This window comes from Python bivittatus, unplaced genomic scaffold (genome assembly GCF_059951505.1).
Source record: "Python bivittatus isolate LINGU-HERP-01145 unplaced genomic scaffold, Pbiv_v1 ctg000700_np1212, whole genome shotgun sequence".
NCBI lineage: Eukaryota > Metazoa > Chordata > Lepidosauria > Squamata > Pythonidae > Python > Python bivittatus.
Window position 1 is genome coordinate 5,022,428 of NW_028277098.1, and position 14,604 is coordinate 5,037,031.

Here is a 14,604-nt window from a genome sequence, read left to right on the forward strand (position 1 = left end):
AAATCTAGAATGTGAACTGTAACTCAGCAACAATCGGAGGACCACAGGTTGCCTACTCTTTCAGGAACCCTGTTACTGAAAATGTCATGGTAAACAAGAGTTTCTTTCATTGCTACAAAATATATTATGAAAGGATTCAACAAAAGATGTTAAATATTAGTGTTATGCAATGCTTTGGTTTTAATTCCAAAAAGATATTTCAGAACATGTGAAGGTATGATTAGAGCACCTGTTTGCAACTCTTTAAAGCAGCTGTGTCTTTTGGGGGGATCATACAGGAGCTGCAGAGACAGCTGTGTGATCTTGAGAAATAATAAGGATTACAGACAGGTGCTACCTTCAATATAATCAATATATATATAGTTTGGAGTAAGGAGGTCTCACTGTAGAGGATACTAGAAGCTTTTATGAAACTCACCCACAAAACATAAGAATATTATACAAAGAAGGGTCTTCTGGCAAAGGCACCATATGTTGTAGACAGAGTTGCTCACAACCACCATTGAACCCATCTGAACAGTCCACACCAATGTGGCGATCATAGCAGCCAGTGCCATCTTTCATGGGGCTGAGACCAGGTGGACACTAGCAGAGGAGGAAGAACAGCATCACAAACCAGGTGAGCACAGACTTTATGCAGAGCAATCACTTGGCACTGCAGGATCACAAAAGCGTTCATAACACACAGCAGTAACATCACACGTTATCATTGTATTGCTTGTTCCACATACACAGTTCTGTGTATGTGGAAGAAAACTGCATTAGGGATATTGTTTCATCCTGTAATCAGCATTGAGATTTGTGGTAGTTTCTTGAAAGTTTTCTACTCAATTTCTGCTAAATAATTCTACAGTGTCATTCACACTTCAAGCTCACAATCTGTGCTGCAGTTCCTTCCTGCTGCAAAATCTCTTAATTTTCATCTTTACAGTTTCTACAACCATTCTTTTTTCACATACGAGCATGCGCTCATTACTGTATTTTTCACCTTCACCTTTTCTCTTTATGGGGGTGGGGTTACTATTCTTGGATCTGAATGCTGCATCTCCTTTGACCTAGAGGCTTGCTTTTCTCCACTTCACTTTCAGCGAACAACTGCAGAAAAGAGAAAGGACTTCTAAATTCAATGGCTCAGGACTGTGCTGTTCTCTCCCATAGGCTGGTCATTTTCTCACACTATGTGGATGCTAAAAAATGTTCAGGTTATATGGAGATTTTTATGTGCCTGATTTCTAGGTGTTAGAAGGACTCAGGCAGGATCTTCCAGTACAGAAGTGTAGAAGCTTAAATACCCATCAACACCAGCCAGGGTGATTAACAGTCAGCACCAGAGTTGTATTCTCTCCAGTCATTTTCAAGAGGAAAATGTGTTTGCAGTGACCTGTGAACTAGGTGCTGCCTTGGGCTACCTTAGAAAACAGCCACCCTCTGGCTTATATAGTCAGCCATGAAATAGATGGGATCCAGAGACTCTGATTAACTAGAAACTATTTTTCAACTTGTTTTAGTTTTGAAGTAAGTTGCTGAACCCATAAACAAGTCCAGCTGAAGTGAATTAAAGAGCTATAAAACTGACTGATAACATCATCAATAAGGTTTTCCTTTCAAGTGGGACATTTTGTAGAATATAGTAGGAAGAGCTGCAGGCTTTTTCCCCTCCTCTTTCTTGTGTTTCAGCTCATGGGGTTTTAACAGAGGATTTCTTTCCGAAATGTTTTTCCTCTCATGGTCCTGGTGATGAAGCTCACACAACAAGACACAGGTTGCTTGATGACATTAATTCTGCAATTTCCAGTACAAATAGTCCCCTGTAGGCTCACTAGACTCTCATTCTGCCCCATGTTGCTCCTCCTCCAACCATGCCAGCTGGAATGGCTAAGCACAGGAGAATTCTAAGTGTTTGCATAATGCCAGCAGTCAATGAGCAGACCCAGATGTTTGGGATGATGGCAAACAAGCAAATGAGGAGTCTAGGAATCCTGCCCAGCACCCATCCTCATCAGAGTGACTCCCCATCTGGCTGACAAGATGTGCTTGAAAGTTAGGGGTGGACAAAAGAGACCTGTGTGTATGTGTGTTTTCCACCGATTAATTTGATTCCTTTGTGACTCAAGCCTTGCACAAAGGCTTAGAAAATCATAGAAATGAGAAGACTCTTTTTATAGGAATGCTTTTGCACGACTCCCCATTAAGTGATATGGGTCTGGCAGGAGAATTTGCAAGTGAATTGCAAGCTCAGCTTGCGCAAGTAAAAATATAAAACCCGCGCCTTAATGTGATGTCGTCTCAGCTTTCCCCTTTAAACTATGCCAGACACAAATTCATGTGTTAACTATACTACAATTGCAGCTTACAGAGGTGAGCTTGGAGCAGTATTACAGAGGAGAGAGTGGAGGCTTTGTTTTTGTCTGGTAGTTCATCTGATTGCTTATAGCAGTGTTTCTCAAACTTGGCAACTTTTAAGATCTGTGGACTTCAACTCCCAGAATTCCCCAGCCAGCATGCTGGCTGGGGAATTCAGGGAGTTGAAGTTCACACATGCTGGCTGGGGAATTCTGAGAGTTGAAGTCCACACATCTTAAAATTGCCAAAGTTGAGAAAATATAGCACCATAATTTATTCCATGCTGAAAATGCAAAAAAACATCTCCTGGGCCCCTTTTAGAAAAATTCCATCATCTCTTGACAAGTTCTCCTTGTAGTTAAAGACTAGCCATGCTTAGCTTGCCTTTGCATTTTATTTCACTTAAACCCAAATGGATTTTTAAAATTCCATGCTTATGGTATTACTTTCTCCCAGAATAGGTGACTGGGGTCTCCTCCCCTTTTAGCTTCCTTTGGATATTAACTTTTCATTGTGACAGCCAGTCTGATCTAGTGGTTATGGTGCAGAATTAAGACTAAGGAGATGTAAATTCAGATCAATTCTCAGACTTAGAAGTATACTGGGTGACTTGGGGGCAATCAGGGTTATTGTTATGGTGAAAAAGAGAAGTGAGTGCTGTGTGTGTGTGTGTGTACACACACACATACACAGAGTATATACATTTATTTAAAAAAACAAACAGCCTTGAGCTCAATCTATCAAATTAAAAACGAATTAACATCCTTCCATGCTGATTTAGTGTTTAACTCAGGTCAAACAACATTGTGAGTCATCAGCAGAAAATTCCAAGAATCGCAACTTTTCTGCATCCTTTCTGGTTCCCACTATAGTACAATATTCCAGCCTCTTTCATTTGTGGGATTTGTAGCCCAACACATCCAGAAGAAAGCAGGTCAGGGAAAGCTGCAATGGATGTCCCTGGTTTGTCACTTTTGTTTCATTCCCGTGTGCTGTTTCTCAGAAGTGTGGCCAATTCCTCATTACCAAACTTGTTGGCATGGTTCTTTCCAGCTGCTGTGCCTGAGGTTGAAACAGCCCCAGGGTCTGTCCACTTTATCTTGCTGTACCACACAAGCATTGAAACTTAAAAGAACAGGGTTTGAGATTTGCAGATACAATGGGTTGACTGTTCAAGCCCATGATTTCTATATTAGATATATCATTTATATATCTTGTCACATCTTCCATAAATATTTCTACCTCACAGAGGCACATTGGAAATGGTAATTATGGATTAGTACTGGAATGAACAAGTGCAACTTCTGCTTTCTCTCACATGTAATTTTCTGCTTTTGTTGTTGTTGTTCATTTTCAAGCTCTTTCCACAAGAATAAATACGGGCTTCTTGAAGGAAATTCTCAGACATTCCTGCTCAGTATTATCTGCATTGACTGGCTGAAGCCCTTCAAGGTTCCAAATTCCAGGCCACACCAGGCCTTTCTTGTCCTCTCTAAAGATGTCCAAGATTAAACTCGGGGCTTCCTGCATATAAAGTATGTACTGTAGCAGTGAGCTATGGCCATAAGAGAATAATGGATGAAAAGAATGTTCTGGGGTTTCATATCAGTAGGTAAGGTATGATTTGTGTGTGTGTGTGTACACACACAAACATACATACATACATACATACATACATACATACATACATACATACACACGTACGTTCTTCACAGGTACATGGAGGTGAAAGGTACACAAGTTTAAATGCCCATGAATACATTGCAGGTAGCATAATATGATAGTTTACTTTCCAGTTCCCATATGCTATGACTTTTTTACCCAAAGCAAAAAGCTTTGTGGGGGAAATGTCTTAAACAAGAAAGGGGTTTCCAAATAGTTTTCATCCAATTAAGGGGGTGAGAAATTACAGGAGAGGGAAGGCACTCCACTATTCAGCCAACACCCAATAATGTTTTCAAAATGTATTCTATCTGTGTTTAAATGGAAAACGAAATACAGTGAAATCATATGCAAGAATGTGCCCAACTATGAGGACTGCAAAATTTCCAAAACACGGTTCTGACCCCCCAAGATCTTAAAAATTCATCTTTTTTAACAATCACTGAATTGCTTCACAAGATTTGGCTGCAACAGCAACATTTATTACCTTCATGGATTTAGGAAGCAGAAAGTAATATCAGGAGGTTTTCAGAAATGCATTACTCTGATATATCCCTAATATTAGTTCATTGTTTAAAATGGATATAAATTTGTTTAAAACTGTCTGCTACTGACTAAAATGATTACATATTATCTGGTTAGTATGTGCACTTGTCTATTATATATCTGTGTTATGATGCAAACTATAATGTTAAGAATGTTTTATGCATGAATATCTGAATTATGTTATTCAGTTTCATAATTGTGTATGTGTCTACTGTGGATGCTACAGAGAGAATGGAATTCTGTGCTTCTGCTGCTGTCAGCACAGGGTCTCTCAGCAGCTATTTTAGAGGTATCTGTGTAGAAATATTTCCATTTGCTGATCCCTTCACTAATTCTTTTACACATCCATCTTTGGCACAATGCCTCTCCCAGCACAAAAGCAGGTGAAGAGGGAGAATGTCAGCACTGAGACACATTCAGCAACTTCACAGCCAGAGTCTGAAGCAGATGGATTGCTTTCCACCTATTTCTCATGACAGCCTTTGTGCAAAGGGGTGCAGGAAGATGTGCTGTGAGACAATGAGATACAGTGCAGAGGTGGAAGAAGGGAACATCTGCCACAAAGCACTTAGCGTGTATTTCCTCCTAAGAAATGAAATTCGCACAAAGACAGCAGGCAAGGAAGGAGTAGACGCTAGAGAAAGAATTAATTTCTTGGTTCAGTCCCCAAGGTACTGCTTAGTATTAGAATGGTAGAGCCAAAGCTTGAGGGAATCCCTGGCATATTCTGATCCAGAATTCCTCAAAGATACTCTGCATAAGCACAGAAGCTTTCTTGTTCCCACAATGAGAGAGAAGTAGTCTCAGCTAATACAAGGTATAGATGTTCTAGAGCTTAGAATTAAAAGATGCCTGGCCTATAGAAGTTATCCTAGAGCCTTCCTTTCACAGTTCAGTGCAGTGATCTATGAAGCTTCCTTTCCCTTTCCCTCTCCATACACTGCTTCACACACTGCTTCTTGTTTTTTGTAGCATCTCACTTTTCTTTTCTTGAGGATCTCTAAAGCTCCATCCAATCATGACTTTCTCAATCTTCCCATTCCTCTTGACCTATTCGCTCTTCCTTTATATATTTGCCTTGCAATCTGATCCTCTTTCATTCTCTCTATATGACCAAACAACCTCAACATACTTCTTTCATACTGGTCCACTTCTATATTCAGGCCACATTCATTTATCGCTCGTTCATTCTTGACTCTATCTCTTCTTCTATCACACACATAGCTTTTCAATGCATTCAACTTACATTTCTCCTGACATACCCAATTCTCACTTCCATTAAACAAAATGAATAGAAGCACACACTTAAAAAAAAGCTATTTTTGTTTTTGATAAACATTATTTCCCCAGAATAGTCATTCCTCATTCCACCTTAGACTCACAACTTTTCTACCACCATTTGTACATCTTAAAATTTCTTTACCCATTTGTTATCTTTAGTAAACAAATTCATCTACTTCCTCTCATTTTTGAGTCAGATTCATATATGTAGGTATGTATGTATATGTAAAATTTTTGAGTCAGTGTTGGCTCCTGGTGACTGCCTGGACAAGTCACTGCAATTTTCTTGGCAAGATTTCGGAAGTGGTTTGCCCTTGCCTGCTTCCTAGGGCTGAGAGAGAGTGACTGGCCCAAGGTCACCCAGCTGGCTGTGCTGAAGGTGGGACTAGAACTCATGATCTCCCGGTTTCTAGCCTGCTACCTTAACCACTATACCAAACTGACTCTCCATTCCTTATATATTTCTGCATAAAGTACCAAGGGGATATCACATATCCATATCTCCCCCCTGCTCAATGTTGAACCATCCACTAAGCATTTTATTTATTCTCATGTATAACTCCATCTTAAACTCCATCACCGTTCTTATCACATTCAACAACTAACCTTCAACTCCATATTCATGCAAAACACTGCATAGTTCATGCCTATTCACTTTACGATATACTTTCTCCAAATCAATAAATATTTAATATATTTTTCTCACATTGATGTTTCTCAATAACTGCTGAAGAGCAACAAACTCATCTGCATAGCACTTACTCAGCATCAAGTTGCAAAGCATTTCCCACATATATCTTATTCCCCAATATTATTCATTAAATCAGAATTCTGCCAAACATATTCCCAGGCACATGTAGCAAACTAATCAACCTGTAGGTTTTGCATTTACTCTTGCTATTTAAAAGGGAAGAATAACTGCATTCTCCCAATGGTCAGACACAGGTTCAGACTTCACACAGCATTATACAAGCCATACAGCCAGTCCATGTGGAAATTACACCCATATTTTAACCTTTTTTTGTTAGATCTGCAGCTTTACCAATTCTTCGATATTCTCATAACATTTATGATTTCCCTTTCGTCACTTTTTCCCCTTGAACGCTAGCATTTATAGCATTTATTTCATTTCCACTGCTCAACATGACACAATCATTCCCATAGAAATGTCTACAATACACTATTCCTTCCAGCAATTAGTCTCTTCAGTTGTATCCCAAATCACTTTGATTTTTTTTTAATCCATTCACTTTGCATAATCCTCACATTGCAAACAAGCAATTTTTATGAATTTGGAGACATTTGAACTCATAGGTTTGTGTCTAAGACACAATGCTACACTAGCACACAATAAAATTATTTCAATTTCTATGAAGGGCAAACAGGACATACTAGTTAAAGGCTTCTTCATCAGGGATTTTATTTTTGCACTACATAATCCATTATCCAAATTTGAATGATAAGAATTTGTAGACTGTGCCGTGATAATTTGTATGTTCCTCGCCTCTTTGATGGCTGATGCGGCAGCAATCTGGATTGTGTTCTGTTTTGCATTCTATAGTCTTCCTACCACTCTAAGGCCATGCAGTAAGACAGATAAATAAACTTTGATCTAATGAGAAAACATCATACAAAGGACAATATCTCTGGAGCTCCAGAACATTTTTTCTAACGGTTAAACAAAATTGTAACCGATTATGCTAATCAAGAAATGAGTCACCCATTCTCAAGATACTTTGCATTCATTTAAGGATCTCTTTCTACATTAAAAATACATCTACTTTGTTTTACATTTATTACTGAAAATGTAAAGTGCAAGCACATGAACAGATGTTTGCAAAATTCTTATCATGCAAATATACACATTAGGATGCCAAGTATAAATGCTTCTTCCTGCCAGGTGCATAGAGAGCATCAAACTTTGTGTTATGTTAATTATATACCATGCCACTTCCTTTCTTGTTTTTCTTTGCTCTAAAAATAAATTAATAGAGGCTTCCCCCCATTTCTTTAACTGGAGGTGGTTGAGTGGGAAGGGAAGAATTTGGCAGGAAAGTCACTGGGGAGGGAAGCATTATATTTCCCTTATCCTATCTGATCATGATCTAGATCAGGGCCTAGAAGCTTTCTTTAGAGCAGGGGTGAACAACGTTTATGGGACAACAGGCGCATTCCTCCAGGAATACTTTGTTAATGGTTGCATGGAAATAATGGGCGATGGGTTGAATCAGGGAGTGGGTCAGGCCGAAGTTATCTTTCTGCCATTACCATTCCCCCTTTTTTCCTTTACTTTCTTATACCCAGTTATCACTTTCATTCTTGTTCTCTTTTGGACACCTCCTTCTATCTTTGCATAGCAGGGAATGGAAAGAAAGCTCTTATCAGACATCTGAACAGATCAGTTGAAAAGAGCTTCTGAAATTATGCTGATGGCCACATAAAGTTAGGCCATAGGCTGGCACAGCTAGATTGCTCACCTCTGCTTAAGATGAATTGCAAACAGGATGCAAAGGTGCATGGTACAGACTTAATGTAAATGTAACTTGATTCTCAGGACGGCAAGATTAAGTTTGCCCTGCATAGTATGTAAGGCAGCCTTAAATGCATGTTTAAAAATATATTAGAATGAAGAACAGTTACTGAATTTAATATTCAAGAGAAAGCAGGAGCGTGGAATGCTTTCCATGGTTTTAGTTTTGTGCTGTAAGCTGAAAAATGGGATCAGTCTTAGAAAAATAAGGCGCTATGTTATCCATGTTCGTGGAGTGGGTCACAGTGCACAATTTGTGCTGATCTGCTGTCTTACACAAGGCAAATGGAGGATCTCAGAAATATACTAAATCCTGAGATCCTCTGTTTTCCCTGTGTAAAATAAGAGATCGGCATTTGTTGTATGCGGATGCCACGGAGCCTACAGAATTATAATGCTCTGGATCAACAAGCTCAAATCCCAGAGAACTCCATGTGTCAAGGAACCTTATTGTCTTATTCTCATTTCTCCAAGAAGTCCTTTCATAATTCCATATGAAGTGCATACAAACCATACAACCCGTGGAGTCCAATTTCCGATCTGCAATGCAGCGGAAATTCTTGCTGCAGCCCCCATTGTCCTTGGAGCAGTCCCGGACTGGGCCAAAAGAATCTAGGAGAACCTCCAGGTTATCAAAGGAGGAGGAAGTCATCAGTTCTTCCCTGTGACATAATAAAACGCAATTGCAATTATAATAACAATTATTATTCTTAATAAGAGAAATAACAATAATTCAGCACACCAGTGGTTCAAAGTGTGATGGGAGGTAACCCCACAACAGGTAGAAGATATAAGATTCTCCACTATTTGACTGAAAAGTCTACAATCTAAATTGTTATTATAAAGTAGAATGTGATAAAAGGCACAGAAGAGGCAAAATTAAGTAACAGAGATAACTTGAAGTTAACAAGGTATTATTGATCATAATAATGACTTATCCAAAGAAATATGAATATATATCAGATGCCTTACAATAATGGGCTCCATTACATTGACTGATGAATGTCACTTCATAGATTTTGCACATTTATTATTAGAACTACATTGCAAGGACATTTATTTCCTTAGTATGCATATTTCTAGGACAGATCACTGATTAAATGGATTCAGAGTTTGTTTACTAACCATAAACTTGCACTGATTGAACTAATGATCTCTCAGTATAGTTCCTGAGAGTGATGGAAAAATGTGTGCTGTATAGGCTTGGAGTGGAGAAAGTCCACTGTAATTTATTATGGTAAAGCTCTGTGGTGGCCATCATATTCTGTCCAAGTACTTTTCTTCCCTTTCTTCTTTTAGGCAGCCATAAAATCTTAGTCAATTCTTTTTGCAACTGATGTATATAGTGTTGCAGAGGGTTTTCAGAACCTGATATGGTATTGCAGGGCTATCACTGAGAAGGGTGAGACATTGGGTGTATTCCCATTTCGATACAAGCTTGCCAATTCTGCCATTTTGAAATAAATACATAGACAGAATGGACTCCTGTAGCAAAATGCTTATTTCTCTGAACTTTGCAATATAATATCTCCCCCCAAAAACATACACAAAATTTACATAAAGGCTTCCTTGGGGAAAATGTTTTTAAAATGCTAACAAATGTTGATCCAGTGTTTTGTTTAAACTAATAACAACAAAAATGCCAAAAATTGGCCAAGAAAAACTTAAGGATATAAAAATGAATACTAGAGCTGAAGTGAGTTTGACAAGATTCATTCATTCCTGCCCACAGTATATTATTAATCTGATTAGAGAAAGGAGAGTATAAAATAAGTTTTTCTATATGAACCTCGCTCATATTTCCTTGCCTTAGGAAGTGAGGTAGGTGAGAGAGAACTTCTGAAATGCAGGGACCTTAAAAATAGGAGTACACTCTTCAGGCAGGTTCAGCAGACCATATATTAAGGTGATAGGTCAAGAATGTATCTTAATTGATCATAGCTTCTATTTTAATTGAACTATTTTTCTGATGTTGATTTTAGATTGCTCCATGTTTGTCCCATGATATGTACCCCATCATTGTTTTAGAAGGATTTTTTTTAAATGATAAATTGTCCAATTATTTTAGCAGAAAAGTGGCATCTACATATAAATTTTGCATAACTTCCCCAGAGGATATTTCTTATTAGGCAGGTTAAAATTATAAAACATTTAAAGACATAAAATAAATACTTTAAAGCAAATCAGTGAATTATTCCCTTTTGCTTCTTTTCTATGAGTGAAACTAACGTGACATAATTCAGAAGCCTCCTAGATAATTTCTCTGCTCCATTATCTCATGTAGAACAAAGGAACAACAACACTTTGGGAACTTGCAGCCAGATGTCCCCTCCTCCCTATTACATTTTTCCAAATGCCATATTCTAAATGTAGGCATATGATTATTAGTACAGAAACAAAATAGAGCTGGACCAGCAAAATGGCCATCTGTACATAATTGTATATAATTTAAAGCATCTGGAATTGCACCATTTCATAATTTCCAAACATTCCAAAGATTCCATCTATGGAAGGAACGTACCTGACCTCTACAGCATCCTCCATCACTGTCATATCAGTTTTGCACTTGGCGGATGGATTGATGGCCAATTCAGCAGGTGGGATCACAAAGCTTTTGCTCAGTGGTAGCCACATGCCTTCCCCAAGAGTGTAGGTGAATCTGCGTCCACAGCAGAGAGATAATCGGTTAACTGATTAAATCTATATGGAAGAACCTGAGAAATTAGTATTCTTCTACTGTATTTATTTCTGTAGCATGCAGAGAGAGGTTATTTAAATTGTCTTGACCTAGTCTGCAATTCTGTTACATCTTTCTCTCCAGTATGCCTTGTATCCTATAACCATAATGCTATTTGCTGTGAGATTAAATGCAATTAATGTATCTAAACATTTTTCAGTTCTACAGTTTCAAAGTAGCAAATAAGTACTGTCGAGGGCCCATATATCTTTCACTGATATTCCTTATTAAATGTTGAGTTATTTCATTTATGCTTCTTTTTCTTCAGTAAGGTGTGAATTCTGTCTAGAAGAATTTGCAGGAGACATGCATAGAGGAGGGAAGAAAGAACAGCAGTTTTTCCATTTTTAAGGAAGAGCAATGCTTTTAACAAGCAGGAAAGAGGCATTACCACAGACAGTGATAGCAGGAAGGGGTTCTTGTTTTCCTTTTTTTTGTATTTTTGCTGTCATTCCTACAACAGAAATCTTCTCCCTTATTAGTAGGCAACTAGCCACAATTATCTTCCCCCAAACCATGGAACACCATGAGAGGGGAGAGTGGTGCAAATCATGCCATCATTCCAGGAGGAATGCTGCTATTGCTGGCAGCAAATATGACAAAGAGAAACTGCCCACCACTACCATTTGGCTCATCCACTCTTCTAAAGCCTTTCTGACTGCCATTTCACCCCAAATTATTTCCCACTCTTTCTAAATTTTAAACTGAAAGTCCAAAATGTCCCTCAGACAGAATTTATGTACCTCTCCATGCAATCCCAATTACTGAAGTTTTCATGCAGTCAGTAACAAGCTGTACAAGATTATGGTCATTTGAGAAAACCTAATCTAGAATGCAGAAAAAAATAACTTAGACATAATGGGTAGGGAACTACTCGTTTATAGCTCAGTGAGACTGCATATATTTCATATTCACAATGTTTCAAGTTCAATTTCAGGCAAATCTTATTAGATGCAGGGAAACACCTCTAAGTGAAATCCTTGGACTTCCAGTGTTTGGATCCCCCTTAATTAGCTGTTTGCCTTCTATGATAGCACACAACCAAATCTGATGCTGAATTTTACCTGAATATCTTGTCAGAAGGCTGTTCTCCCAGCACCAAATCAAATCCCCGCTGGAATATGGTATATGGCCATGGCCTGGAGGAATACAATACCGCATGAAACACAACAACAATTATGACTGGACCGGTTCTTCTCAATTATACTTGAACTGCTACTTATTTGATGGATGGTTATCTGAGAGCTGATCACTGACTCAAGCAGTAAGCTGACTACAGGCATCTATGTCAGGAGAACAGCTGGAAACAGAAATTTAGCATGAAATTCTTCAGTCCATATAGAACTTCGCAAGGCACATTTGGTTTAATCATTTTATTGTCCCCCACAAAAAGGAAGAGAGCTGAATTCTCATGATAGCCTCTCAAACTGACACCATATAATTGCAGTGACATTTTGGGCAAGGAATGTGATAGTCTCCCCCAGATGGGAAGGGAGGATTCACTGTGGTACCCAGGACTGGTGAATGTCAACACTCCCCAGCATCAAGACTGAGCTTGTGTTAATAAAAATCGGCTTGCAACATGCCATGTCCTACAGACATCTAATGCTAAGTCAAGTGCTGTTTACTACTTCTTCATCTGTTTGAAGGAATCAGATGTCCAGCAGCATCCAGAAACATGAAACCATGCTTGCAGAATATAAAACTGAATTTATGTATAATACATAATGCATATGCACACATGCACACAAACACATATAAACATATTTCTATATTTTGAACATATTGTGAAATTCATTTTTAACCTATGCAATATTTTTACCATTTAAAATAGGTACAATAGCACCGCATATTAAAAAGAAAACACCCCTATTTTTTCCTTATCATTAGCTTACAACTGAGTCAAGAACATTCCTCTTTAAAGTCATAGTGTTAAACACAAATGTGTTAAAATGCAAATTATCCCCTTTTATTAGAACTGTAATAAAAACACATCTAATTCTGAAGGATCAGAGAAATAAATCAGCAACTGCATTAAAAACATGTTTTGCCAATTTTTCAATTTTTACTATAGCTTTAATAACAAAAATAATCTAATTTACATTAAGACAGAAACTCTAAGGAGGAAAGATTTTGATTCCAATATAATTTTAAAATATTTAGGTAGCTAATCTTAGCTTGGTTTACCATGACCAAGAATTATACAATTTACTTTGCAATAAATAATTATTTATTTATGCTTATAATATCTGGCCCAATTCTGACTCAAATCTGTGGAGAACTTACCCATTTCTAATATATATAAACAGAGATCCTAGTTAGTACAGAGAAATCAAACTGACTATATTATTGCTAAAAGGACATGAAGAAGCTCAATTATAGCATCAAAGACATGGCCAGGTGCTGATTGTGGAACAGATCATGAACTGCTCATGTGCAAGTTCTAGGTTAAGTTAAAGAAGAAGAAAGCCAACCAGTTTCCACAATATGATCTTGAGCACATAGTCACCATTTTCCAAGAGAACATCAGGAATCATTTTGAAATCTTGAACCTCATTGACAGAGCACCAGAGGAATCACAGAATGAACTTAAAGACGTCGTTAAGGATGAATGTGAAAAGAGATTGCCAAAAATGAAGAAAGAGAAGAAAGCAAACTGGATGTCAGAACAAATGTGGAAATTGTCAAGAAGAGAAGAGAAGCCAAAGCCAAGAAAGATAAAATCTCAGAAAGGAATTTAACGAAGAGTTTCAGAGAGCGTTAGAAGTGACAAGAAGCAGTATTAAAACACCTGTAAAGACACTGAAGATGAAAACAGACATGGAAGAGCAAGGAAAGTCTTTCAAAAGATCTTAGAAGGAGGTTCCAGCCTCAAATTGATGTGCTAAAAGATGCCAATGGACAGTAAGTGATTCAAAGGAGATCAAACAAATAGGAAGGTGTATACTGAAATACCATATAGTAGAAATGTTAATATCCAAGATAGCTTAGACAATACTGCCTACTTACAAGAACCTCTAGTACTAGAAAATGAAGTAAGATCACCACTCTGGTCATTACCAAGTCAGAAGGCTACAGGAACTGATGGGTTTCCGATAGTAATATGGCAGGCAATAGAAGAAGAATCAGTCAAGGTGCTAACTAAACCTATGCCAGCAAATCTGGAAAATGACACAGTGGCCAACAGATTGGAAGAGGTCAATTTACTTTCTAATATATATAAAAAAAGACTTAACAGAGTGTGCAAACTACAGTACAATATCCTTAATTTTAACTGCTAACAAAATAATGCTTAGGATCATCCAACATATAGAGTCCTACATGGAAGAAGAGGTGCCTGATGTTCAAGTTGGCTTATGAAAAGACCTAGGAAGATAATACATTATTTCTGATGCATGCTGGATAATTGAGAAAGCTGAAGAATACCGAAAAGAAATCAGTATGTGCTTTGTTGATTACAGAAATTGTGTCAATCGTGACAAGCTGTGGAATGTGCTTAGAAAAA

At 37.9% G+C, this 14,604-nt stretch overlaps 1 protein-coding gene across 1 annotated transcript in view; it reads right to left on the reverse strand.

The window, feature by feature from the left end:
* ASTN1 (astrotactin 1) overlaps positions 1-14,604 on the reverse strand; it is a 213,028-nt gene that overhangs the window by 56,085 nt on the left and 142,339 nt on the right. Inside the window, exons 9-12 of the mRNA XM_088153813.1 lie at positions 12,164-12,238; positions 10,884-11,021; positions 8,874-9,024; positions 419-585 (exon numbers count right to left, since the gene is read on the reverse strand). Of these exons, the coding sequence (XP_088009939.1) occupies positions 419-585; positions 8,874-9,024; positions 10,884-11,021; positions 12,164-12,238 (531 nt within the window). The remainder of the gene's footprint in view (positions 1-418; positions 586-8,873; positions 9,025-10,883; positions 11,022-12,163; positions 12,239-14,604) is intronic.